Source organism: Orcinus orca, chromosome 1 (assembly GCF_937001465.1).
Source record: "Orcinus orca chromosome 1, mOrcOrc1.1, whole genome shotgun sequence".
Classification (NCBI taxonomy): domain Eukaryota; kingdom Metazoa; phylum Chordata; class Mammalia; order Artiodactyla; family Delphinidae; genus Orcinus; species Orcinus orca.
The window spans coordinates 191,878,733-191,905,908 of record NC_064559.1 but is presented as its reverse complement, the minus strand read 5'-3'; the positions used below and the strand labels follow the sequence as shown (position 1 = coordinate 191,905,908).

At 47.2% G+C, this 27,176-nt stretch overlaps 1 protein-coding gene across 3 annotated transcripts; it reads left to right on the top strand.

Annotated features, from left to right (window-relative positions):
* Positions 1-6,668: 6,668 nt before the first annotated feature.
* PIGV (phosphatidylinositol glycan anchor biosynthesis class V) lies at positions 6,669-27,075 on the top strand. Of its 3 annotated transcripts, XM_049699310.1 has the most exons (5): positions 6,669-7,178; positions 7,724-7,808; positions 9,916-10,050; positions 13,219-14,340; positions 15,843-19,871. In XM_049699310.1, exons 3-5 carry the CDS (start codon positions 9,973-9,975, stop codon positions 16,122-16,124), a joined length of 1,482 nt encoding a protein of 493 aa, XP_049555267.1. In that variant the 5' UTR covers positions 6,669-7,178; positions 7,724-7,808; positions 9,916-9,972; the 3' UTR covers positions 16,125-19,871. The 3 variants fall into 3 exon arrangements, with proteins under 3 accessions (XP_049555267.1, XP_033278381.1, XP_033278382.1); XM_033422490.2 differs by lacking the exons at positions 6,669-7,178; positions 15,843-19,871 and adding an exon at positions 20,118-27,075 and having other exon boundaries at positions 7,185-7,808; XM_033422491.2 differs by lacking the exon at positions 6,669-7,178 and having other exon boundaries at positions 7,185-7,808; positions 15,895-16,028.
* The last annotated feature ends 101 nt before the right edge of the window (positions 27,076-27,176 follow it).

Genomic DNA, 27,176 nt, shown 5'->3' with positions numbered 1-27,176 from the left:
TGTGAAGCTTTTTATTTTTAAACTGTTTAAAATCTTGACCCTTTTGGGGGTGTTGGGGAGCTGGTCCTGTCCTTGCGAGTCCCCCTTGGTATACTCTCTCCCTAAATGGTGGCATCCTGGACCCTGTCATTTCTGCACCATATTCACTTGACCTTCCACAGTGTAAGTCTGACTTTAAGAGAGCTGTAGAGATGATTTTACCTGCAGAAGAAGTTCTAGGCATAAAAAGCTTGTTAGCCTCTTGAAGTAAAGTGGGTTTAAGTAGCCAAAGAAATTGATGATACTCTAGGAAAAAACTTTTGGAAATAGTTGGCAAAGGGAGGATCTCCATTTTTCTTAGAAATATTTTAAAAGACCATTATCTGGAGTCAGCCTCCAACTTAACCATTTATTTCTCCAGACCAGCTCTCTTCCCTGATTCCAGATTAGAGCATTCAGCTGCCTTTTTAAAAAAATGTTTAATCTATTTATCTATTTATTTATTTATTTATGGCTGCGTTGGGTCTGTTGCTGCGCGTGGGCTTTCCCTAGTTGCAGCGAGCAGGGGCCACTATTCATCGTGGTGCACGTGCGGTGGCTTCTCTTGTTGCAAAGCATGGGCTGTAGGCGCACGGGCTTCAGTAGTTGTGGCTCATGGGCTTTAGAGCGCAGGCCCAGTAGTTGTGGCATGTGGGCCGAGTTGCTCCATGGCATGTGGGATCTTCCCGGACCAGGGCTTGAATTCGTGTCCCCTGCATTGGCAGGCGGATCCCTAACCACTGTGCCACCAGGGTAGCCCTCAGCTGCCTTCTTGACATCTCTGCTTGAAAGTTTAATATGAATATGCCTAAGATGCCCTGTCTTCCCCTAGAAACCTGCTTCTCCCATAGTTTTCTCAGGAAATGGCAACTCCATCGCTTGGCCAAAAACATCCTTGACTCCTTTCATTTCCACATCCAGTCTGTTAGCTCTCTTCAAAAAATAATCCTCAGTCCAGCTACTACCACTAGTTCAAGACACCATCATATCTTTCTTGAACTCAAAATACCCTCCAAACTGGCCTCCCTGCTTCTGCTTTGCCTGGTGTTTGAACCTATTTTCAACATAGCAACCAGAATGCTCCCTTTAAAACCTAAGGTCAGAATCCTTCGGTGCTTCAGCCTTACTCTGAGTAAAAGTCCAGATCCTTGTAGTGACCTACAGTGGCCCTCAGTTATCTATCTTACTGTTACCTCTTTGGTCTTCTCTCTTCCCCATTGCTTGTTCCACCATACAGAGCTGTTATCACCAGATAAAATGGCATGGCTCAAGTCCTCATCTCCTTCAGGTCTTTGCTCAAATATCAGCTCGGTGAATCTTTCCCTGGCCACCTTATTTAAAATAGCAATCTGGGACTTCCCTGGTGGTCCAGTGGTTGAGACTCTGTGCTTCCACTGCAGGGGGCACGGGTCTGATCCCTGGTTGGGGAAGCTCTGCATGCCGTGTGGTGCGGCCAAAAAAAATAATAAAATAAGATAGCAATCTGTTCCCCTGCCTCATCTCCCTTCTCTGCTTGATTTTTCTTTACAGCACTTTTACCATCTGGCTTACTGTATATTGTACTTACCTACTGTCTTCCACTGTAATTAATGTAAGTTCTCTGAGGGCAGGGGATTTATTTGGTTCATTGCTGTATCCCTGTCCTGCAGAACAGCCTGGCACATAGTAGCCACTTACTAAGTAGCTGCTGAATGAAATGGTAGATGTTGGCCAGATGCAGTTACATTTATAAGGCTAATGTTGCAATATATAGCTTCTCTATTCATCTCCTTCCTTAGGGAGACAATGGAGAAACCAGAAACAGTAACAGAGAAAATGCTATTATTGTGGACACTTAGAAGCAAAACAAGACAAAAGATTTCTATTGAGTACCTACTTGTGTACCAGACATAGTACATCAAATAATTCCACAACAGCCCCATGCCTGTGAGGTCAGTATTCTGGCTCCCGTTTTACAGCTGAGGAAAGCAGCTTGTTTGAGTTCACACACAAAGGTCCCCCTGACTCCAAGGCCCGAGTTCTTCCTAATGCACCACACTCCACCTCCTTCCTGGGTTGGAGAACAACCAGGAGTAACTGGACCCAGCTGTGGAGCACAGCAGGCAAGATTCGTTTTTTGCTGTGTTTAGCATGAGGTAAAATTGTCCCAGGAATTTCAGTCAAGTGTTCATCAAACTAAGTGTGGTTGTTAATATTTGGGTCAGGGACAGGAATGACTAAGTCATACGTCTCCATTGAGAGAGGGGGAAATAGAGACAATTGGCTAACGTTTGTCAACTAAGATGCCTTCCTAGGACTCTTCTGGAAGAAAACTAAATGGCAAGCTTTTCATATCTATATTTTGGTGAGTAATACTGCTCTTGGCTATTTTTGCTCTGGGCTTCTGAAACTCCAATTTCTAGTCAAGAAACTGCATTTCTGGGCTGTGTGTGGAGCATTGCCTAGGAGTTTGGTTTCCTGGGTTCTTTTCATCTGCTCTCCTGCAATGCAGGAGGAGCCTAGCCTGGTGTCCAGTTTCTGACTGGAGTTACCGCAGGCGCAGGCCGAAAGGGCTGCTAGCCACTGAGCTGTGAGTAATTTGCTTTTGAGAAGTAAATAGAACCTCGCCAGTAGAGAACCCAGGGGTGTGGCCAGTAAGTAGTTCTTTTCCCAGGCTCCTCCCTCCCCAGCCCCGCAAGTGACCGTAACCTTCTTTCAAGGCTGGAGAGCAGCCAAGTCCAGCCTAAACAATACTCTCAACCTCATTGGCTCTTTTGCCTTGCGGCCACTACCACCCCCAAGTGGCTAAGGCCCTTCCCACTGGGCCTCTCGGTGGGGTCAAGGTTTTCTAACTACCGAAAGGCAAACACCGAAGAAAGGGTGAAAAACACCTAGTATCCGTGACCTTTAAATGATCAGCATTTTGGCTCCTGAAATTGGGAGGAAGGGTGGGGTCCTTGTCCCAGGGTGGATGGGCATCCTCAAGTGATATGTATGGCCAGAGCCAAAAAGGATGCTTCTGGTAAATGTCCAAGACCTGACTGGTGCCACCCCTAGCTTCAGCATGGATTTAAGTGTCATCCAGCATCCTTGGAAACTGCCAACGAATGCCCACGAAAAGAATCCGCACGAAAAGAAGTAGCATAAAGTTTGGGTAAGGTACAGCTGCCTGTCATCACAGGCATTAGCCCTGCCTGCTAACAGCTGGCAGTGACAGAATCAGAGGCCAGTGTGCTCACTTTTGTCCCATAATGGCCTGGCCTCAAAGCCAAGATCAGGATCAGCTACTCCGTCATTCCCCTAAGATTAGGACCACGGAAAGTTTGGTGTCTGGAAGCTGAGTTACTGAGAGATGGCCAAGGCCATCTCCAGATGTGGCAGCAGAGCAAAGCAGCTACAGAGAAAAATGAGTCGTCAGGTTGCTCCAGGGAAGTGAGTGCTCCATGAGAACTCCCAAACTTCCTTCACATCTTCAGTGGGAAAATCACTTGCTCCCCTTTTTGTTCAGGGAGTTGTAACAGTGCACCTTTTTTTAAAATAAAATATTTATTTATTTATTTTTGGTTGCGTCGGGTCTTAGTTGTGGCACGTCGGATGTTTCATTGCGGCGCACGGGCTTCTCTCTAGCTGTGGCGTGCGTGCTTCAGAGTGTGTGGGCTCTGTAGTTGCGGCACTCAGGCTCTCTAGTTGTGGCGTGTGGGCTTAGTTGCCCCACGGCATGTGGGATCTTAGTTCCCCAATCAGGGATTCAACCCGTGTCCCCTGCCTTGGAAGGCAGATTCTTAACCACTGGACCTAACAGCTCATGTTTATCAAGCACTTTGTGCCAAGCACTATAAAATCCATAAGGTAGATGTTACTATCATCTCCATGAGGACAAGGACTGTGTCTGTCTTGCTTAGTGTTACAGCCTCATCCCCATCACATAGTAGGCACTCCTATTTCGTTGAGCAAATCAAAAAGATAAAACTGTAATTTAATGGAGGAAACAGTAGGTAGGAGCTGTTAAGACTTGGTGTGCCTTATGTAGAATTCTCGGCATAGCCCGTAAAGACTCTTAGTTGTGTGGGGAAAAAAAGGAAGAGAGGGAAAGAGGTAAACCTGAGAAAGATTAAAATACTGTGGGGTGGTAAAAAACAAAACAAAACAGCCAGGGAGGCTGAAGACCTGAATTCAAATCCCACCTCTGCCCCCAGCTGTGTAACTTCAGGCCAGTCACTTCTTCCCGAGCCTTAGTTCCCTCATCCATAAAATGCAGGTATCAGGTTAAACAAACGGATTTATTCACTAGTTCCTTACTGAGTACACACAATGTGCAAGGCATTGTTCTAAGTGCTGGTAACACTTTGGTGAACAAGGCCCCTGCTCTCATAGAGCTTGCATTCCCTAAGAGGAAAACAGACAATGAAATGAGGAAAATTCATGGACAGGACAACCAGGTGATAATAAGTGCTATGATGAAAGCAGAACAGTGATGGGATAGTACAGAGCGGTAGTTGTGGCTGGGTAGACAGAGAAAGCTTCTCCAAGGAGGTGACATTTCAGCTGAGACCTGAATATAGTGCGTTGGCCAAAGAGTGGTCGGCAGTGAAGCATTTCAAACAGGGGAAACAGCAAGAGCAGAGCCAGGCAAGTTCAGAAACAGAAATGCTGTCTCTTACATTCTAGGAGTCTAGAAACAGCGATGCACTGCTTACATTGTTTAATTTGGTCCGGGATTTGTATTATGAAACCGTTTCTTGGTGGTGTGGCATATCTGCTTCTTTATGGAAGTGTTTGGGCGGTGTAGAATCTTTTGGGAGCCCTGGGATACGTCCCTGTCTCTCCAGCTCTCCCACAGTGCTGGCCGCTCAGGGGCTCCCTGTGTAGATGCAGGCTCCATTTTAGCTGCAGACTCTAAAAGCAGACTGGAGAGAGCTGCCTCCTCCACTACTTACTCACAGCCTTGAAGGCCCAGAACCCCTCCCACCCCACCTAGTCCTCTTCCATTCTGACAAGCCAGAGCTTTGAGAGCACAAGATTCAGCTTCCTTGTTTTCCAGTTGGAGCAGCAGCCAGAAAATGAAACAGGAAACAGAGCGGAAGAGAAGGGGGGTGGGTAGTAGAGAAGGAAAGGAAGGAGAGATTGCAAGAAAGTAGGGCTGAAGAGCTGGACAAAGTTCTACCTCTAAAGGGTGACAGTTGAGCTTTTATAAAACATTCTGATGTGTCAAAAGAGACCCCTGTCCTTTTTACAAACAGATTTTTGAGGGAATTTGGTGTGAACAGAGGGAACCTAAAGAATGCATGTCTTTTCCCCTGTGAATCCACAAAGGAAGGATAGTTCATTTCTCAGTTTTGTCTCTGCAAACACAGTACTGCTTGGAGCCTCACAGACTTCTAGAGATTCAAGCCACAACCTTAGGCCCCAGGCACGAGTGTGCCCCACGGCTCTGCCGATTCACTCACATCCCTCCGGGGCTGAGAACAAGGGTGTGTCACCGAAAAACCTGGGGTTCTAAACTCCATTTTCCCCCTTCTCGTTCAACACACCACAACTAAAACGTGATTTATCCACCTTACACACAACAAATACCTGAGGGCAGTTCAGGTCCCAGGGCCTGAAATGAGCTATAAAGAATCAAAAGGCACAGTCCCTGGCCCCCAGAGAACTGCTGTGGATTCGCTGTCTTCGCCTGGAGCGAGAGCAACCACCTCTTTTGTTCCCACCCACAGTAGTAGCTGTTGCGGAAGATAAAGCCCTCCCTCCGCCAGGGCTGTGGCCAGAGGCTAACCCAGACCCTAGCTTCGTTTGGAGGGCAGATAACTGAAACCACAGGCGGCTTTGGAATCCTGAGAAACGAGAAATCCACCAACGGAGAAGGATTTATTATCTATTTCCTTTAAGGAGGGTGCAGAGCTGTTCTAACAGTTTCCGTTACAGGGTTCCCAACTGGCCGCTCCTCCCGCACAGACAGTTCTGTTGAGTTAGCTTCTTTCTTTCTTCTGCTTTTTTGGGCCCACTTTCTACGAGAGAGAAACTGCTTGAGTAAGGAAGGAGAAAGCAGTCCTGGGGGTCGTTCTCTGAAGTTTCCTTCACCGCCCTCGTCAGCCACGGGAGGTGGGGCTGCGGGCTGCAGCGGGAGCGAAGGTCCCGAGCAGCCGGAGGAAGGGAAAGTCGGGGGGAACCCCCACTTTCTTCACGCCCAGGACGCAGGGGGCCGCTCCTGGCCACAGAAGCCCCAAGCAGGCTTTTCTTTCCCTTCAGAGAACAGCTATTGTGTGCTAGGCCCTGTACTGAGCTGTTGTTGCCTGACAGCAGGGAAAGTGCGGCTCTGCCTTCCGTTTAGAGGCCGCGGGGCAGCCCCCAACTCCGAGGGCCTTGGCCCACACGGGAACTCAGTGGATGTTTGTGGGGTGCAACTGGGGCAAGAGCACCGACACGGAGACAGCAGCCCCGGCGGACTAACTGAAGGCGGGGGGAAGGGGCTGAGGAACCCCTGGTGTCACCAAAGCGGGAAAGTGCCAAGGCGGAGGAGAGCGGACGAGAGCGGGGGATCCGGCTCACGCCATCCACACCCCGCTCGCCCGGACTCAACATGGCCGCTGCGGCGGGGGGCGGGGCAGCTCCGAGTCCCGGCAGGAGCGGGGCGGGGCCGCCATCAGCGGAGCCAGTACGCAGGCGCGGCCGCTCGGGGCCCCGGATGGAGGAACTGTGGTTCGGGCCCCGCCTGGGAGGTAGAGACCGGCGGGCGCTGGGGATCCGGCGCCAGCTTGGGAGCCTAGGAGTTCTGGGGGGAGGGAAGTTGTCAAACGGAGGCCGAGGGAAATGAGGCGGAGGCCGCCGAGAAGCGAGGAGCCCCGCCCCTCCGCCATAGCGGCCTTCCAGGGCCGCCTCTTCCGTTACAGCCTCCCGCCCTCCCCTGCCTTCCGGCCCTTGGCCGGGCCGGGCCTCGCCGGCCCCCTCGGGAGTAACCTCTGAGCCGTGGCCCCTTTGGGGAGAGGAGATGCCCAATCCCCTCTTGGGACTGTGTCCGAAAGGAAAGGGCTAGAACGGGCTCCGGACCCGCCTAGGCTGGCAGAAGGCGGCCCCTGCCTCGCGGCGGCCATCAAGACCTCTGGTCCTAAGGACCCTGGGTCCGAACACCACCACCCACCCCGCGCCCGCCCCTGAGGATGTTAGTCTTACAGCCCAGGATGTGAGTCCTGGGCTCCGATTCAACAGGTTTTCCTATCTGCTCAGATAGGGCCCTCCCTGCCCTAAGCATAGCCAGCAAGAGCATGCGCTGTCACTGGACAAGTCCTGGGCTGGGAGTTGGGAGACCCTGGTTGTAATTCTAGCTCTGAAAGAGCGCATCCCCTTTGGCAGGAGTGACGGCTGGTGGAAAGATGGATGTTTCAGACAAAAAAAAAAAAAAAAATTCTCCTTAAATATAGCCTTGGGAGTGCCACTTGACCCCAGTGAGCCTCAGTTTCCACATCCATAAAATGGCGATGGTAATTACACAGGGTCTAATGAGATCTCTGACGTAAAAACTCTGGAGAGTCTTATTACTCACCTCTCTGGGGCATATTTATCTCACGGGAAAATAGAGTAAAACTAGTTGCTTTGTAAGTGTCCTGCCAGTTCAGAGGGCCTGTGATTTCGTAAGCGGGTTGTTGGGAAGTGAAGCCCGCAATTAGCTGAGAGGGAGAGCTCACTGGCTTTATTTTTGTTTTCACATGGTTTACCTGTAAACTAAGTGTAGGCTACAAGTCGTCTGTGATCGCTGGGTCTAGAGCTTGACTCTGGAGAAAGGAAAGGAAGAATGGAAGCCTGGTGAAGAGGCAGAGGTGGGTTCCGTGCTTTTCTTTTCCCAACTCTTCTGCATGTGGGTGGGAAATGAAGGAAGGGAAAAAGTGAATTCACCCTCGGATGGAGAAGCAGCGGCCGTGTAAGGTTGGCTGTGCTTGTTTCTACGATTCCTCTCGATTCGGCGAGTCAGATGTTGGCAGTGTTGGGGGGATTTCAGAAGCTTGCCTTTGAACTGAATTTTGATGAGCAAACCGGTGTGGCGTTTGTGGCCCCTCCCTTCCTCCAGGCCTCCTGGTGATGGAGTAAGCAACAGGCGCCCCCTTGTGCTGAGAGGAAAGAGAACTGTTGCTTATGGCCAGTTTTCTGGAGAAATTGTATTTTCCTGTGGCTTCTGTGACTTTGTCGTTTTGCTCTCAACATGAGATATGGTGGGAGGAGTACTCGGAGCAGGGATTTTATATCCAGAGCCAATGAACTGGTGAAGCCATATCCAGTGCTTACTACTTCCACTCAATTAGAACACAGGCTTAAAATGCTTGTTTGTAGTGCTAGGCCCTGGGGATATAGTTGGGAGCAAGATAGACAAAGCCCCTGCCCTCATAAACAACCTAAATAAGCAATAGCAATAAAGACGACAAGGCAGAGTGTAATGAGAGCATATCACATAGTCTAGTGAGAGTCAGAGAATTCCAGAAACAAGTGATAACCTAAAGGTTTGATAGGAGATAGGAGAAGGAAGAAAAGTCTTCCAGGCCTTCCTCCCTGTTAATTTCTCAGTTCTAGTATTTTTTCTTTTAGCGTTAGTTCTTCACCCCAAGTTGATGAGCTGCCCCTGATGCTCTTGCCCTTCCTTCTGATTTCCGACTGGTTCCGTAGGAGCCATTGCTACTTCTTTTAGCACAAGGAATTGTTAAAAAAAAAAAAAAAAAAAAAAGTCTTAAAGTGCATTCCTTCCCTCAGAATGGCTTTGCAGTTGTTTATACATTGCTGCCATTCCAACAAAGAGATGGGAAATAACAGTTTTCCCCATCCCTAGTAGTCGACTCTGTCGTCCCCCTAAGTTTGTTTTAGCAATGTGAGCTGGCTGAAGTCCTGCTGAGTGGTGGTTTTCTTTTCCTTCTCCACTTAATTTAACAGACCAGCTGAACACACATCAGAGAGCTTAACTAGAGTGTGTAGTCATTATGGTCTTCCAGTTCAGTTCTATGCCCCACTTTGGGACTCTGGTTTGGGACCTAGTTTATTATTCTGGGCAACAGAGAAAGGGCACACACTAAATAACGGCAACCACAATATAGATTTGGTACTACTTCTTCACACTTCAGTCCATTTCACCATCGTGACAATTTCATGAGACAGGCAAAATAGTCCGATCTCATTTTTTAAAATTAATTAATTTATTTATTATAAATTTATTTATTTATCTTTGGTTGCATTGGTCTTTGTTGCTGTGCGTGGGCTTTAGTTGCTGTGAGCAGGGGCTACTCTTCTTTGTGGTGCACGGGCTTCTCATTGCGGTGGCTTCTCATGTTGCAGAGCACGGGCTCTAGGCGCATGGGCTTCAGTAGTTGTGGCACGCAGGCTTCAGTAGTTGTGGCACGCAGGCTCAGTAGCTGTGGCTCACGGGCTCTAGAGCGCAGGCTCAGTAGTTAGGGCGCGTGGGCTTAGTTGCTCTGTGGCATGTGGGATCTTCCCGGACCAGGGTTCGAACCTGTGTCCTCTGCATTGGCAGGCGGATTCTTAACCACTGTGGCACCAGGAAAGTCCCCCGATCTCATTTTATACACAGAGAACTGAGGCTTAGAAGAACAAAATGAGAACTTATGAATGACAAAGTCAGGACTTGAACCCAGGTCTTTAGTTCCTGGATAGGGGCACTCAACAGGCTTTTAAAGGTTTTCTGTGAGCTTAGCTTTCCAGCTCCATGCCTATCTGTGTGGAACTTCCCCTACAAGAATACAGTGCTTCAGAGTGACACCAAGAGGTCCCATCTGCCTTTAAGACGCTTTTTCCTCATCTGGAAAGTAAGGTGGTTAAGTCTGCCATAGTAGTCCTGAAGCAGGGGTGATGTTTTCATGAAGAATGCTTTCAAGAATTTACTTTCTGCCCATGTGTGACATTTCCTCTTTGGGTTTTGGAGTTTAGAAGCCTGAGGGAGTTCAGCCCTGGCAGCAGCCCCCCTGAATTCCTGGTGGTGAGAGGATGTGGCCCCTGGACACATCGCGGAAAGAGGTCCTGGGGTTTGCAGTCAGCTGCCGTGTCCTGACTCTGGTGCTGCAGGTCAGTCTCTGATCTTTTGTCCTGAACATGCCATTGCCACATGACTGGGCTAGACATTAAGAATAGGCCTCATCTTCTTTCCCTTTCCCAGATGCGCCCCCCCGCCCCCGACCATGTGGTTAGAACTATAGAGACCTAGACCACATAGCTGAAAAGTGGGCAGGACTCGTAGATATGACCTATTAATCTCTTATTTTATATTTATTTATTTTGATCTATTAATCTCTTATTTTACACATGAAGTAGCTGAGGCCCAGAAAGGATAAATGGCTTCCTTAAAGTCACAAGGCAAGTTAGAGAAGGACCAGAATCAGACCCCAGGTTTCCTTACTCTTGGGCTAGTGGTCTTTCCAGCAGACCATGATGTTCTGTAACCAGAACAGGTGTGTTCTGGTTTAGGGTGTGACAGCTCAAAGCGTTGCCCTGGGTCCCCTGACCAGGAGACTGAGCGTTGCATCAGTCAGTTGAGTGGGAGAGAGGTGGCACTGTCCTGAGACCGTCTGTGTATATTTGTTTAGTCAGCAGTGTCTCCTACTCTTCCCCCAGCTGTGTCCCCTTGCTGTCTCACCCACACACAACCCGCAGAATGCATTTTGCAATTCCCTGTCCCCTCCAAGGCTGCCCTTGATACATATTTCAATCAAATTTCAGGTATATATGAACTATGTATGGTGCCTAGCACAGTGCCCAGTGCTTAGTAGGTCTTCAGTATCTGTTATTGTTGAATGTATGTCAACACCCTAGGGATGTTCTATTAGCATATTATATGTGCCTTTCCTCACAAGCACATTCTCTCTGAGGCTCATCGGTGGTTCCTTTGTGGAAAACTCCTTTTTTCTCTCCTCGCCCACTATGTGAGGCATAACAGCCTCTGCTGGGTCCCAGGTTTAGTTAGAAGTGTCTTCAACTTGGAGACTAGGGCTGTTACCTGTGTCCCACTTGTTTTCACTGTTTGAAGTGGCCTGATAAAGAAACTGACCGAAAAAGGGAAGAGCCTTAAAAATGAGGTTATACTCCTGTTGCTAGGCTGGAAAACTGACTTGATGATGGCTTTGAACCAGCATCAGCTGAATGATTGACAGAACTAAGGGAGCAGTACTGTGACTCGGCGTCTGGGATAGGGTACCAGGACAGCTGGGTTCTAATTCAGATGGTGATTTGGAAACAAGTATGTTTCCTCTATACTGTTCGCTCAACCACCAAATTTTATTAAGTTCCTGCCCGGGTCAAAGAACTATGCTAGGTGGGAGTATAAAAAGTCACGATCTCTTTTCCCTTAAGCAGCTGACCAAATCTAACGGGGCAAAAAGACATTTAATAATAATGCTATTTCATTATCCTCCCCTCCCCCCCTTCCAGCTTTAAAGCTCGCGCCATCAGGTTATACCCCAGTTACCCTTTGTTGTTGCTGTCATCTCTGTTAGCGACAACTCATTCCTCCTCATTCCTTGAAGGTTTTAGCTCCTGATTCACTGTTACTCTTTCCAGCACTACTGTATATTTCTTGGTGGTTTCAATATTAGTAAAGCTGATACATCTAACCACTATCTCCTATCTTTCCAGTTCACTCCCTCCACTACCCCAGTTCTAACGATTCTTCCACTCCCTCAGGACTTATCCATTGATTCTACCACGGTTTCACTGTCCCTCACCTACCTCATGGCTTCAGCTCCACTTCTTACCCAGTTTAGATTCCATGGTCCACCATGCATACACGTACAACTCACTCGCTCCATTCTCCCTATGTCTTAATCACAAGACAAAAGCCCAGCCATGGTTAAATTCAATTCTGTGTCTACTCCACGCATGCATCTGCCCAGAGAAAAGCATACAACTGTGTTAACTAGTCTCTTTGTATTCAATATCATTAACCCAAGTGAGTCCTTAGTGCTGCCTGGCAATCTTAGTGTATTTCCCTGGTCCAGTCGCTCACCCATTCTCTCAAATTTTTCTGCACATCAGAATCAGCTGGGAGAGCTAAAAAGAATCTAAACGCCCAGGCTGTACCCCATATTGGTTAAGTCATCAATGTTGTAGCAGGAGGGAAACCCAGGCATCAGTATTTTTGAAACCCCTTGGGCAATTCCAGTGCACAGCCTATTTTGAGAACTAGGGTCATAGATGACTTATTTTACACATTTTCCTCTTAAGTCTCTAGCACCTTTTCCCCAGCTTGTTTTCCTGAGTGAAAATTCAGAAAAGTAGAAGCAATAAGAAGTAACCTTCTGAATACTTCCACCACAGCCATCAGCATACCTACATCTGCACCTCTGTGCCTTCACTACTGAAGGGTGGATGAACTGTCTGTCTCCTCTCTAAGGCCAGTTCCACCTCCAAAGCAGATTCCATCCCCTTTTGCCTGCTCCAGCAATTCTTCCCTTTCTCGCCTGCATACTCAGTGGTTTCCTTTCCACTGGATATTCCCATTGGCAAACAAATACTTACCTCCCGCCTTTGGGAAAAAAAACAAGATTTCTCTTGACCCCACAATGTCATTCATCTACTACCCCATTTCTCTGCTTCCCTTTACAGGAAAACTCCTCCAAACAGTTGTCTGTATCTACTGTCTCACTTCTTCCCTTCTCTGCTGAACCCAGTCCAGGCAGTCTTCTCTCTCCTCCACTCCACTGAAGTAGCTCTTGTCAAAGTCACCAATGACATTCCCATTGCTAAAGCCAGTGGTCAGTTTTCAGTCCCCATCTTACTTGACCTATCAGCAACATTTAAGAGCCGATCACTCCTTTGCTTTACTTGGTTCTGTGACACCATGCTCTCCTGGTTTCCTCCCTACCTCACTGACCTTCCTTCTTTACCTTTATTGCTAGATCCTCACTCTCTTCCGAGCCTCTAAATATTGACATGTCTGAGGCCCAGTCCTCAGATCTCTTCTTTTCTCTATCTGCACTTCTTCCCTGGGTGATCTCATTCAGTCTCACACCTTTTAATATCATCCATATACTTATGACTCCCAAATTTATATCTCTAGCCCTGATTGCTCTCCTGACCCTCAGACCCATATATCTCACAGTCTCGTTGACCTCTGCACTGGAATGTCCATCTCAAACTTAACTTGTGATTCTTCCCCAACATGTCTGTTCCTCCTCATTTTATTAAATGGTAATGCTTCCACTGGCTCAACCAAAATCCTAGTTCTCCTTCATCCCACAGGCTCTCTTCAATGCCATCATCCCAGACCATCATGCGGAAGCCTTCTCACCTCCTCGCCTCGCCCCCTCCGGCTCTGTGGACCAACTTGTGGAAAGTCTCCTGGGCGGCCTGTCTCACTGGGATGCTGAACACTTCCTGTTCATTGCTGAGCATGGCTACCTGTATGAGCACAACTTTGCCTTCTTCCCCGGTTTCCCCCTGGTCCTGTTGGTGGGGACTGAATTGCTGAGACCCCTGTGGGGGTTACTGAGCCTACGGAGTTGCCTGCTAATCTCAGTAGCATTGCTCAATTCCTTGTTCTCCGTGCTGGCCGCACTTGCGCTTCATGACCTGGGCTGTCTGGTTTTGCGCTGTCCCCGCCAGGCTTTTTATGGAGCGCTGCTCTTCTGCCTCAGCCCCGCCAATGTCTTCCTGGCGGCTGGCTACTCAGAAGCTTTGTTTGCCCTCCTGACATTCAGCGCCCTGGGGCAGCTGGAAAGGGGCCGAAGCTGGACTAGTGGACTCCTCTTTGCCCTTGCCACTGGTGTGCGCTCCAACGGGCTGGTCAACGTTGGCTTCCTCGTGCATTCTCAGTGCCGAGGCTTTTTCTCTTCTCTCATGGTGAGGAATCCTCTGAGACAGCTCTTGAAGCTGATGGGCTCTGTGTTCCTGTCAGTGCTCACACTTAGCCTTCCCTTTGCCCTCTTTCAATATTACGCCTATACCCAGTTCTGTCTGCCAGGCCCAGCCTACCCCATTCCTAAGCCCTTGCTGCAGTTAGCTGTGGACAAGGGCTACCGAATCGTAGAGGGAAATGAGCCGCCTTGGTGCTCCTGGGATCTTCCCCTAATATACAGCTACATCCAGGATATCTATTGGAATGTTGGCTTTTTGAGATACTATGAACTCAAGCAGGTGCCCAATTTTCTACTGGCTGCGCCAGTGGCTATACTGGTTGCCTGGGCAACTTGGACATATGTGACCACCCATCCTTGGCTCTGCCTTACACTTGGGATGCAAAGGAGCAAGAACAGAGAGACCCCAGAGAAGCCTGAGCCTGGATTCCTCAGTCCTCGGGTGTTCGTGTACCTCGTCCACGCTGCAGCGCTGCTGCTGTTTGGTGGTCTGTGCCTGCATGTTCAGGTGAGGTGGACTCCTGGCTGGGAAAAGGTGGGAACACGGGCCAAAGCCCTCAGTCGGGGACAGGGAAGACCTTTAACTTCGCCCATTTGAGTGACCTGTACCTAATTTATTCATTCAACAACTATTTGGGGGTGTTTTTAGTGTGAGTCCCTGGGTCAGATCACTGAGGTTAGAACATAAATAAGTTTGCTGCCCTGGTAGGTCTTGTGGTCAAAATGGAGAGACAGACATTTAACGGCTTAAATTATAGTATAGTGGGATGGAATTGGAGATATTTTTGAGGTAAAGTATTGTGGAAGCACAGAGGAAAAAGTAGCTAACTGGCTGAAGGAGGTGAGGAGGGCATCATATTTAGGCTGGGTCCTGAAGGGTAAGAAGGAATTCCATTTAAGAAGCAGAGGAAGAACATTCTGGGCAAATGGAAGGGCATGTGTGAAGACAATGAGAGTTGTGAAAGGACCTGATCTGACTGAGTTATAGGATAGCACAGAGGGTATCTCTGGGACCTTCCCCTAACTTACAACTATACCCAGAATGTCTGCTTGAATGTCGACTTTCTGAGGTACTCTGAGCTCTGGCAGGTGCTCCATTTTCAGAGGAGCTCTCTTGTGCAATGTTCGGTTGGTGGGGAGGATAGAGAGGGATGGGAAGGGTTTGGTCATACATTCGATTTTTTTTGGTTCCTGGTTGTGGCCCCAGGTCCACCATAAACCCTGAGGAAGTCTTTTTGTCTCCATGCTGGCCACTCCTCAGCAGTTTCTGCCTCTTGGAGGCGCACATTGGCTGTTTGTAAAGTTCTCTGCGCTATGTGACTAAGAGGCACAGGGGAAATAGAAAGGAGCACTCTGTGTTTGTAGCTGGATGAGCTAGTAGAGTGAGTGCCAGCGAAGCTTAGAGTTTCAAGGATAGACGAGGGGGGGCCATTTGGAGACCTGGCTCTGAGCTTCCCTAGAAGGACAGTGTTGAACCACAGGATCCCTTGCCCCCTTTCTCTCTGCTTTGCCATCCCCGTGGGATGAGGGAACCGTTTCAGGGGGCAGGGGATCAGAGTCCTGGCCCTGGGCTAAAAGTGGACCCCACAGACTTTTTTTTTTTTTTTTTTGGCCATGCCGCGTGGCACGTGGGATCTTAGTTCCCCACCCAGGGATCGAATCCACGCCCCCTGCGTTGGAAGCGTGGAATCTTAACCACTGGACTGCCAGGGAAGTCCCCTGACCACCCGCCCCCCCCCCCCATAGAATTTTTAGTATCAGTTGGCCCATTATTGTGGTAATTAGTGTGTAGCCATGTTTATTTGTAACATTGCAGTCACCTGGCTGGCGTCGTGCACAGCTTTATAAGGCAGATCCTAAGCTCTGCTGAATGAATATCTTTTCCAGTGTAATACATTTGTAGTCTTAGAGCTATAGCTCACCCAGCAGCAGGAAAGCCCCAGGCTCATCCAATTTGAGGCAGTGACATTCCAGTAAATGTGTGGGTTTTCCCCCTCTTACGATTTCCAGGTTCTCACCAGGTTTTTATGCTCCTCCACTCCTATTGTGTACTGGTTTTCAGCTCACTTGCTTCAAGATCAAGAACCACTGCTGAGATCCCTAGAGACTGTGCCTTGGAAGCCTCTTTCAGGGGACTCCCCACCAGGACAAAAGGTCCCCAGAAACTCTATCATGGGACTCTTGTACAACTGGAAAACTTGTTCTCTGGTCACACGGTGCATTCTAGGCTACTTCCTGACCTACTGGCTCCTGGGACTACTCCTGCATTGCAACTTCCTACCTTGGACATGACCTGGAGACTTAGGGGACAGGCTTGAAGCAGACTTAACCAGGGTCTGAAAGTACAAATACCTGCTGGGGCTGCCTGCGCTGCCCTGGAACCCTTACTCTGCCCGTTAGAACCTCTCTCTCCTTGAAGGTTGGTTAGGAGTGGGAGAAGTGTGAGCCTCTAGAGAGCACCTTCTGGTCCTGGCTATGGCAGACTTTAGGGTAGTAACTATTTTCTCTGTAAATGAAGAAATCTTATTCCAGGTCTAAAGCATACCTGGATCTGTCTTGTCAATCAACCATAGCAGAGATAGTCTTAAACTTACCACCTACCCACACGTAAATTTAAATGTAAATTATTTAAATGTGAATTTCATCAAAGGCTCTAGCTGACAAGCTGGTCATAGTCCACACAGTGATGGCGGAGGCCTGGACAGTGTAGCCTAAGTACAATGGGACCATCTTTTCTAAATGGAACATTGTTTCTGATTATTTTTTTCATGATTTGTTCACTTATTTATATGAAAAACCTTACAAAGATACGCAAATTAAACAACTTTTGATTATATCTGCAATTAATTACCTTTTTATTTTTTAAATTATTTTATTTTATTTTATTGGCTGCACAGCTTGCGGGAGCTTAGTTCACTGACCAGGGATTAAACCCGGTCCACAGCAGTGAAAGCACCGAGCTGGACCACCAGTGAATTCCCATAAATTACCTTGTTAAAAATATAATACAAATTAAGGGCTGAGACCCTGCCACATACTCTGCATCCACACTTCATTTGGATATTAAAGGTCAATTGAGGCAAAAAAAATTAATACAAGTTACTTGGGGGAAAAAAGTCATGGTAAGAAGAACATTGCATGAGGAGGCAGGAGGCCTGGATTCTGGTCCTCTCAGTAAAGCCCCACTTACCAGCTGTGTGACCTTGGGAGAGTTTTCAGAGCCTTAGTTACCTCTTCTGAAACTAGGGGAAAATTACATTATCCCACTGGAAAAAATATCCAGTTCTCCTCTTTTCAGCACTCTGAGGAGTAATTTCAGTGACGTTTCCTCTGAAGGAGGAAGAGCAGTGACACTTGGCAAATAAGGCTCCCGTCCTGTGTAAGTAAGCCTGCCCAGGGGCAACTAAATGTTCAATGTGTGAGCAGTGACTGGTTTTCCGGCCCTGCCCGAGTGCCTGTGCTTTCTTGATTGGTAGGTAAGGGTCAGATGAGCCAACACAGCAGCAGGAATTGATAAATTGTAGGTAAGTCCAGGGTTGAATGAAATGGTATCTTCCTGGCCCCCATTTGGTAATGGGCTTGACTCTATAATTGTAGTAAAATCTTGACCCCTGCTGAGCTATTTTTTCTCATTCTTTGAGCCAGGTAAGAGGCTCTGCATCATCACCACTCTTTCCCCATTTGAGCCAAAAATTCCAACAAGCAGAAACTTCGAAATAGATGGATTGACACGCTCCCTCTGACCATGACTGAAAGTTAAACTTGCCAGCTGAAGGGAAGCTCCTGGCTGAGCCCCAGCACCCTCTATTGGAGCTCCTAGTCAGCCTGGCCAATAAGCATTTCCCATCCATCGCCCCAGCTTTAGCACAGCTGAGAGAATTTGGTCCAGAGTCAAATGCTTCTGAAAATGTACACACAGATCGGGACAGCCCTCTGCCTTCTGCCAAGACACCCGAGTGCCCTTCTTGGCAAAAGATGATCACCCCTGCCCTAGTGTCCCTTCAGTTGGCAGAAACTATTCCCTCCCTCCTCACCCACAGCTGCAAATCTGGGGACTTCCACCCTGTGTGCAGGGAGCGTTGAGGGCCTGATTCAGCTCTTTATTGCAGAGGTAGGAGTACTAGATTGTTTGCTCTCATGGATTGACCTCTTTGCCTCTTTTGAGGGGGATAATCAGAACTGATTGTTTCCCTACTGGAAGAGGTGACTCAAACTCCGCAGGGTAGGGGATGATTTCACTGCTTTGGCAGTCTCAGCTTAACGTTCACACTAGACCTCGTCACCCCCAGAAATAAGTGATTTCAAGGACCGGAAACCCTATAAATGCGAACCTCTCATTTCTCAACTAATACCAAGGAACTAAATCACTCTGGTATTTTGCAAAGACCATTCTGGTTACAGCCGATCATAGAGGAGTTAAGTGAGGACCCCAGCTAGGTGGACGTACCTGGTGTGACCTGGAGATGGACACAGTTTTCTCTCTGACCTTGGAGGGATCTAGTTCTCTAAGGAGCTAAGGAATGGGCTGATTTTATGGCCAGCAGCTGTCCTTTTACTATCCTATTAACAGTCTTTAATAGCCTTCGAGAGGGATATGAAGGGCCCAAGGCAGGAAGCTTCCTGTTTACCCTGAGGTCTAACAATGCTGCAGCTGGGTTGGGCGTCTACAATTTCAGAGAAAAGTCATTTCCTTCTGAGACCCAGCTAAAACAGAAACCAGATGCTTTATGTACCTAGAAGTAGATGCTTTTTTGTTCTTTAATGAAGGTGGGAGGAGAGGGAGCGTTTGACATGGCTTTACCAGTCCCCCTGAAAAAAAAAATCACTTTTCTTGAACAGACCCTCTCACCCTCCTCCAAAAAATGTAGTGTGTGCAGGCTCATGGGATTTGCAACTGATTGATTCTTTCAGCAATTGTTTAGTATTGCCTGTTTTAGGGGACTAAAGAAGACTCGCCCTGCTTCCTGTCCTCAAATAGCTGCCTGATAGAGTTTCTAGCAGAAACACAGGAACGTTAATCAAGGAAAAAACTAATAAATTCTGGGGAATGAAGAGATACTTAAACTTCTTGCTCAGTATTCTCTACTTGAACTTTTTATGGTGAGGATGAATTAAAATTTTACTTGTATGCTTGGGAAAAGGTAAGTGTGGTACAGAGTAAGTTCTCTGTAAATTCACACAAGATGGAGATCCCTCCCAGCTTGGAATACTTGAAAAGACTTTGTAGGGAATGGCCTTTGAGTTGGACTTTGAAGGACAGTAGGATTTGAAGTTAAGGGCAGAGAATGAATATAGGAAGCAGGAAACAGAACAGGACAGGGAGAGCTCAGTTTGAGTGGAACTGAGGTATTGTCATTGTGGTCTAAGCATTGAAATCAGCCCCAAGCCCAGCTCCACTGTGTACTAGCTGTGTAAAGGTGAGCCAGATACTGAATCTCTAGGCCTCTGTTCACTCATCTGTAAAACATGGATAACACTATCTCCCTCATAGATATGAATAATAATATTATCTATCTCAGAGTTATGTGAGTTAAATGAAAAATGTTTAGAATAGTACTAACAAAAGAATAGCTGCATTTTGGACATGTTGAGTTTACAATGCCATCAGCACATTCATATGCCAGGAAATGTGGACCAGGAGACAAGGAGAGGGGTCAGGGAGCAATCCACACAGACATGATAATTATAGCAGCCATGATATTGGATGAGACTGTCAAAAAGAAAAAATGTAGAGAGAGAAGGAGGGCCTGTAAAACCTTGGGCAAGTGACTCAACTTCTCTAAACCTATTTTCTCATCTCTAAAATGGGGGTGACATCACTTACCACACAGAGTTGTTATGAAGATTAAATGAGATAAAGCACTAGATAAAGCACTAGCATAGCACGCAGCACATAGTAAGAACTTAATGAATGGTAGCTATTTTTTATCATCATCATCGTCATCATTGTTATCGTCGTCATTAAAAAACCAGGAACAAATATTATCTGCTGTACACAACATTGTAAATCAACTATACTTCAATAAAAAAAATTTTTTTTAATTGCCTTTCTTTTTAAGGCTGAATAATATTCCATTGTATGTATATACCACATTTTGTTTATCCATTCATCCTTTGAGGGATATACTTGGATAGCTCCACCTTTTGGCTATTGCGAATAATGCTGCTATGAACATTGGTGTACAAATACCTGTTCAAGTCCCTGTTTTCAATTCTTTGGGGTATATACCCAGAAGTATATATTGCTGGATCATATGTTAATTCTATGTTGTTGTTGTTTTTTAGGAACTGCTATACTGTTTTCCACAGGATTTGCATCATTTTGTATTCCCAGTAGCAGTGCACAAGGATCCAAATTTCTCTACATCCTCACCAACACTTATTTTCCTTCTTCTCTTTTTTTAAAATACTAGCCATCCTAGTGGTTGTGAAGTTGTATCTCACTGTAGTTTTGATTTGCATTTCCGTAATGATTAGTGATGTTGAGCATCTTTTTATGTGCTTATTGGCCATTTGTATACCTTTGGAGAAATGTCTATTCAGATCCTTTGCCCTTTATTTACTTTTTTTGGCCTCACCACGTGGCATGCAGGACCATAGTTCCCTGGCCGGGGATGAACCTGCGCCCCCTGCAGTGGAAGCGTGGAATCTTAACCACTGGACTGCCAGGGAAGTCCCCCTTTGCCCTTTTTTGTTTTTGGCTGCTTTGGGTCTTCATTGCTGCACACAGGCTTTCTCTAGTTGTGGTAAGCAGGGGCTACTCTTCACTGCGGTGCGCGGGCTTCTCATTGTGGTGGCTTCTCTTGTTGCGGAGCGTGGGCTCTAGGCGCGCGGGCTTCAGTAGTTGTGGCACATGGGCTCAGCAGTTGTGGCTCGCGGGCTCTAGAGTGCAGGCTCAGTAGTTGTGGCTCACGGGCCTAGTTGCTCCGCGGCATGTGGGATCTTCCCGGACCAGGGCTCGAACCCATGTCCCCCGCATCGGCAGGTGGATTCTTAACCACTGTGCCACCAGGGAAGCCCAGGTCTAACATTCTTACACATGTGAATATCCAGTTTTCCCAGCACCATTTATTGAAAAGACTGTCCTTTCCTCATTGAAAGGTCTTGGAGGTCTTCTCAGAATCTTTTGACTGTATATGCAAGGGTTTATTTCTAGGCTCTGTATTCTATTCCATTGATCTATATGCCTTTCTTTATGCCAGTACCCCACTGTTTTGATTACTGTAGATTTGTAGTAAGTTTTGAAAACAGGAGGTATGAGACCTCCAATTTTATTCTTCTTGTACAAAACTGTTTTGGCTATTCAGGGTCCCTTGAGGTTTCATATTAAATTTAGGTAGTCAAAGCTTTTTTCTTTTGGGCTCATAATTTCTTTGGCAATACAGTTACCTCAAAATATTTTTGGAGGTGGGCTTCCCTGGTGACACAGTGGTTGAGAGTCCGCCTGCCAATGTAGGGGACACGGGTTCGTGCCCCGGTCCAGGAAGATCCCACATACCACGGAGCGGCTGGGCCTGTGAGCCATGGCCGCTGAGCCTGCGCGTCCGGAGCCTGTGCTCCGCAATGGGAGAAGCCACAACAGTGAGAGGCCCGCGTACCGCAACAAACAAACAAGCAAACAAAAAACAAAAAAACAAAAAAAAATAGTTTTGGAGGGACTTCCCTGGTGGCGCAGTGGTTCAGACTCCGCACTCTCAATGCAGAGGGCTCGGGTTCGATCCCTGGTCAGGGCACTAGATCCCACAGGCATGCCACAACTAAGAGTTCGCATGCCACAACTAAGGAGCCCACGTGCTGCAACTAAGGAGCCCACATGCCACAACTAAGGAGCTGGCAAACTGCAACTAAGGAACCCTTGAGCCACAACTAAGGAGCTCCCCGGCTGCAACTAAGACCTGGTGCAACCAAATAAATAAATAATAAAAATATTTTTAAAAAAGAGACAACATTGTAAATGAACTTTACTCCAATAAAAAATAAACATTAGGGACTTCCCTGGTGGTGCAGTGGTTAAGAATCCACCTGTCAGTGCAGGGGATATGGGTTCAAGCCCTGAACCAGGAAGATCCCACATGCCATGGAGCAACTAAGCCCGTGCACCACAAATACTGAGCCTGTGCTCTAGAGCCCGTGAGCCACAACTACTGAGCCTGAGTGCCACATCTACTGAAGCCCACACACCTAGAGTCCGAGCTCTGCAACAAGAGAAGCTACCATAATGAGAAGCCCACACACTGCAACAAAGTAGCCCCCGCTCACCGCAACAAGAGAAAGCCCATGTGCAGCAACAGAGACCCAACGCAGCCAAAAATAAATAAATAAATTTATTTAAAAAAAATTACATTTAAAAAATAAAAGAAGTAATGAGACACAAGCTTTAAAAATATATATATATTTTTGGTATATAAGTCAGAATTCTCCAGAGAAACATAACCAATTAGATGTACGTGTGTGTGTATCTGTATCTATATGTATGTATGTGTCTATATACATAGAGAGAGATTTTAATGAATTGGCTCATATGATTGTGGAGGCTGCCAAGTCCACAATCTGCTGGGTAGGCCAGCAGCTGGAGACCCAGTGGAAGAGCTGATGTTATAATTTGAGTCTGAAGGCAGTCTATTGGCAGAATTACCTTTTTCTCAGGGAACGTCCATCCTTTTTCTATTAAGACCTTCAACTGATTGGATGAGACCCACTCAATTTATGGAGGATAATCTGCTTTTACTCAAGTCTACTGTTTTAAATGGTACTCTCATCTGAAGAAAAACCTTCACAGAAACATCTAGATTATTTGACCAAATATCTGTGTACTGTGGCTTAGCCAAGTTGACACACAAAATTAACACAACAGATTTCTGCTCTATTTGCTTCTAGTCAGATCCATGTGACACTAACCACAAGTTCTTTCCTAGATAGAATTCTTAAGCTGATATATTTATATCCTCATCACCCCCTTGCTTCACTCTCAGCGTAATAGTGGCTACATTGAAGTCATATGAAGTAAGTGGAAAGGCCACACTCTTCACCTGATATTTGCCTTAGAGGTAATCACATCTTTCACCTCATGTTGTTCAAGACATTTTTTGATCTTATACAATTTGTAGTCAAGAAGCAGTCATCTTTTCTGACCCTGAAAGGCCCATCATTTTTGGACTTTCTCCATTTCCCTTTCACCTCTGCTTGAAAATCAGCTAATTTTCACCTAATTTCACCTCTTTCTTCTAATACTTTATAAAGACACTTGTGCTAGTTATTAAGTTATTGTCTCAGCTCCAAATCCACCCTTCTACTTTCTACTATGAGATAGTGGAGCTGGGACTCTGCAAATCACTTTTCTGTTAGCTGACTCTACTTTGGGCTCTGCCAATAGGGTCCACTAGAGGGCGATAGTGAGGTCATAGGAGGAAGAAAGGACTCCTTTCTTCCTTCTGCTTCCTGTTCGTGTGAGGTCACCCTAGCAATGCTCCTTCACCCCAGCAGCAGCATTGCCTTCCTATAGCAACAGCTGAATCCACTTTGCAGTTTTTCCCAAAAGTTACAAACCCAGCTTCATGGTGTCCCAGTCAGAGACACCAGCACCATCTGGATAGCACCTCTTTCTCAGAAGTGTTGGTCCCTCCTCTAAGTTCAGAGACACCAGACACCAGCACTAGACTTAGAGGTCTGAGTTTCAGCTCTGTAGGGCCCCTCTTCTTCTTCTTTTTTTTTTTTTGGCTGCGCCACACAGCATGCGGGATCTTAGGTCCCCAACCAGGAATCAAACCTGCACCCCCTGCAGTGGAAGCAGAGTCTTAACTACTGGACCACCAGGGAAGTCCAGGGCCCGTCTTCTAAGTTTCTAAGTTTTAGTAATTCCAAACTCTTTCCTTTGTTCTCCTAGCCCTAGGAGTTATAGATGCTTCCTGCTGTTGCTGCCTCCATGGTATCTCAGTTTTCTTTACATCCTTTTAGTTATCTAGTTAACAACTTTATACCTAGTTAACCATTCTAACCATTCTTTATGTTAGATTTTCCCCAATGACTGGTGTGGTTTCTGTCTCATTGGTGGGACACTGACTGACACAGAAATTAGTGCTAGGAGGGGTCCCAGGAAACAGACCTCAAAAGATGGGATTAGGGAACTGGTCCGGTTGTGTCATTGGGTTTGAATGTGCTAAAGCTGCTTGTCAATGAGAAACGTGATGCTGCTAATCCACGGCATGCCGTGGCAACATGATTAATTAAATTATCACCTGTGGTTATTTGTGATGAAGTGCCAACTAAAAGGCAAGTGCCTTGGGGGCCCAAGTGGTTGTTGCGCCTGACTGTTATGGCAGTGATGATGGCTTACAGGGACTTTGTATGGGAAGAATTCTTCTGAGTGCATCAGAGTCCTTGCAGAAAGAAAATGACAAGCTTGGGTCTTTAGATTTTTTTGATGTGGACAATTTTTTTAAAGTCTTTATTGAATTTGTTACAATATTGCTTCTGTTTTATGTTTTGGGTTTTTTTTGGCTGCGAGGCATGTGGGATCTTAGCTCCCTGACCAGGGATCAAACCCACACCCCTTGCATTGGAAGGCGAAATCTTAACCACTGGGCTGCCACGGAAGTCCCAAGCTTAGGTCTTTAAACTCTCGGCTCAAGACATGGTCAGAGAGTCACAGAGCTTCCATGATAGCCATAAAAGAATCTCTTATTTCTTGTAGCCACCAGCCTTATTTGCTACAAATAAAACAAAAATATGGTGCATGTTGTAGAATTTCATCAGTTGAATTCAGTCTGACTAAGCCTTTCCTGTGATTGAGAAGAAGTGGGACCCTAAAACTTGGAATGGAGACATGTGGTTTGACTCTCTTCTAGGTTCTCAGAGTCTCCTCCATTCTGCCAGCAGATGGAAAGGAGAGCGGAGATCAGCACTTGAGAGTTTTATGGGACAGTCTGTCACTTCCACTCATATTCCATTAGCCAGGATTCAGTACCTCTCTGTAAGAGAGGCTGGGAACTGTGGGTTTTGGTGAGAATGGGTAGTGTATGCCACACTAAATGGGTCACTAGTGACATTTAAGATAGAATTCTTAGGGGAGTTGTAAAAAGTTAAGAAATGATTAAGTGACAGGGAAGTGGTAGCTACTTTTTAATAAGAGTGGCTAATGAGAGAGAAAAAGATAAACCTGAAGCTAGAGTGAGGAGGTAGCCAAACACGGAAAGCAGTTTCTGTTGTTGGTTTTTTAGTTTAGTTTTGCATTTTAATTGATAGAGGAGAATTGAGATGCATTTGTAGTCTCAGAGAACAGGAAGAGAGATAGGACATGAGTGGAGGGTTGGCCATGGACAGAATGAGGCCCACATCTTTAAGATGAGAGGAAAGGATTGATACAAATAGAAATTATGAGGTCGAGAGGAGGGTAGCTAACAGTCAAGCAGGATAGTTTTGGTTTCTGTAAAGTGACAAGGAGCAAGAATTAGGGTTGCAAGAAGATCCAGTTGAGGTGGGACAGGAATCTGTATTTGAACCAGTATGTCCAGTTTTGTGGATTTGTTCCACAGCCAAAGAGCAAGAGGGGAGGAAGTCCACAATATGGCTCATTCCAAGGTCGGGCTCATCAAATCCAGAATCTTTGGCACCAAGGGCATGGTTCTCTGGCCTTTGTCATGTGTAAAAATTACAGAACCTTGAGGTCATTGTTGCTGTCTTTCTACCCCTCTGCATCGTGTATTCTGACTTCTTTTCTTACTCTCTCCTAGCCTAGTCTCCAGCTCTCTCTTTTCCTATACTTTTCCTTAGGTTTTCCAGTAACCCCAGTGTGGTGGACAGACCCTAAGGTGAGCCTCAGTGATTCCTGCCTGCTGGTATTCACACTTTTGTGTGATCCTCTTGAGTTCAAGTGGGACCTGTGATTTGCTTCTAACCTATAAAATATGGTGAAGGTATTGGGCTGCCACTCCCATTACATATATGTTACGTTATGTAAAACTCTGTGTTAGCAGACTGGGGCTAGAGATTCTCCTTGTGGGCTTGATGAAGTAAGAGGCCATGTTGTAGAAGCCCACGTGGCAAGGAACTGTGGTAACCTCAAGGAACTGCAGGTGGCCTCTGAAACCTCAGGGAGGCCTCTGGGTGACAGCCAGGCCCTCCGTCAGACAGTCACAAGGAAATAAGTTCTGCCCACAAAGCCTGAGTGGGTTTGCAGGTATTTTCTTCCCCAGTTGAGTTCCCAGATGAGCATGCAGCCTTGCTGACATCTTGATTGCAGCCTTCTGAGACTAAGCAAAGGGCTCAGCTAAGCAGTCCCAGTGCTCCTGACCTGGAACCTGTGAGATATAACGTGTGTTGTTTTAAGTCACTAAATTTGTGGTAATTTGTTACACAGCAACAGAAAAATAATACACCCAGAATTCCTGAAAAACCCTGGGGCTGGGGCTTCCCTGGTGGCTCAGTTTTTAAGAATCCACCTGCCAATGCAGGGGACACAGGTTCGATCCCTGGTCTGGGAAGATCCCACATGCTGTGGAGCAACTAAGCCCGTGTGCCACAACTACTGAGCCAGCGCGCCTAAAGCCCGCGAGCCACAACTACTGAAGTCGGTGCACCTAGAGCCCATGCTCCGCAACAAGAGAAGCCACCGCAATGAGAGGCCTGCGCACCGCAACAAAGAGTAGCCCCCGCTCGCTGCAACCAGAAAAAGCCCACGCGCAGCAAAGAAGACCCAACACAGCCAAAAATAAATTAATAAAATAAATTAAAAAACAAACAAACAAACAAAAAAACACTGGGGCCCTGTGGCATCAACCTTGCATTAGGTGATAGGAAACCTGGGTCTGGGTGCAGGTCACAGAGCTGGGTGAGGGAGGACAGGATGTGCCACACATACCCCTTGGACACTTTGAACTTCAACACAGTAATTAATAGGCCCCTGGCTTTCAAAGCAGATTGTATCCCCATCCCCACCCCTGCTGGCCCCGCAAAATGCCTGTCCAGTAGGTAGGTCATCAGAGATGGGTGAAGCCTGGCCCTGAAAATACAGATTGCCAGAAGTAGTTCACGAAATCCACCTCTCGAATCTCGGCGCTCGGCACGGCGCCCGGAATACAGCGGACGCCCAACAAATGGTTTGATTGCAAAAGAACAGAAAGAGTCCTGGAGCGCGCCTCTGCTGCCCCGTCATTGTGCAGCAGGGATCGGGGCGGCAGGGGATTGGTTGGGGCCCTGCAGCGGGTCAGGACCCGGCCGCGCGGCCCGAGCGCCATCCCAGGCCCAGGCGGAGAGGGCGCTGCGGCGGGAGGCCGCGCGGGGCGGGGCGGGGCGGCGATGGGGCCGCCCCCTGCGAGCGAGCGCCGCACGCCTCCGCCCCCGCCGCCG

What these genes read in the sequence shown, in the direction of transcription:
- PIGV (XM_049699310.1), top strand. Translation starts at nt 9,973, where the DNA reads ATGTGGCCCCTGGACACATCGCGGAAAGAGGTCCTGGGGTTTGCAGTC. An exon ending in TCCTGACTCTGGTGCTGCAG is followed by an intron (nt 10,051 to 13,218) that starts GTCAGTCTCTGA and finishes TTCATCCCACAG; the next exon opens with GCTCTCTTCAATGCCATCAT. An exon ending in GTCTGTGCCTGCATGTTCAG is followed by an intron (nt 14,341 to 15,842) that starts GTGAGGTGGACT and finishes TACGATTTCCAG; the next exon opens with GTTCTCACCAGGTTTTTATG.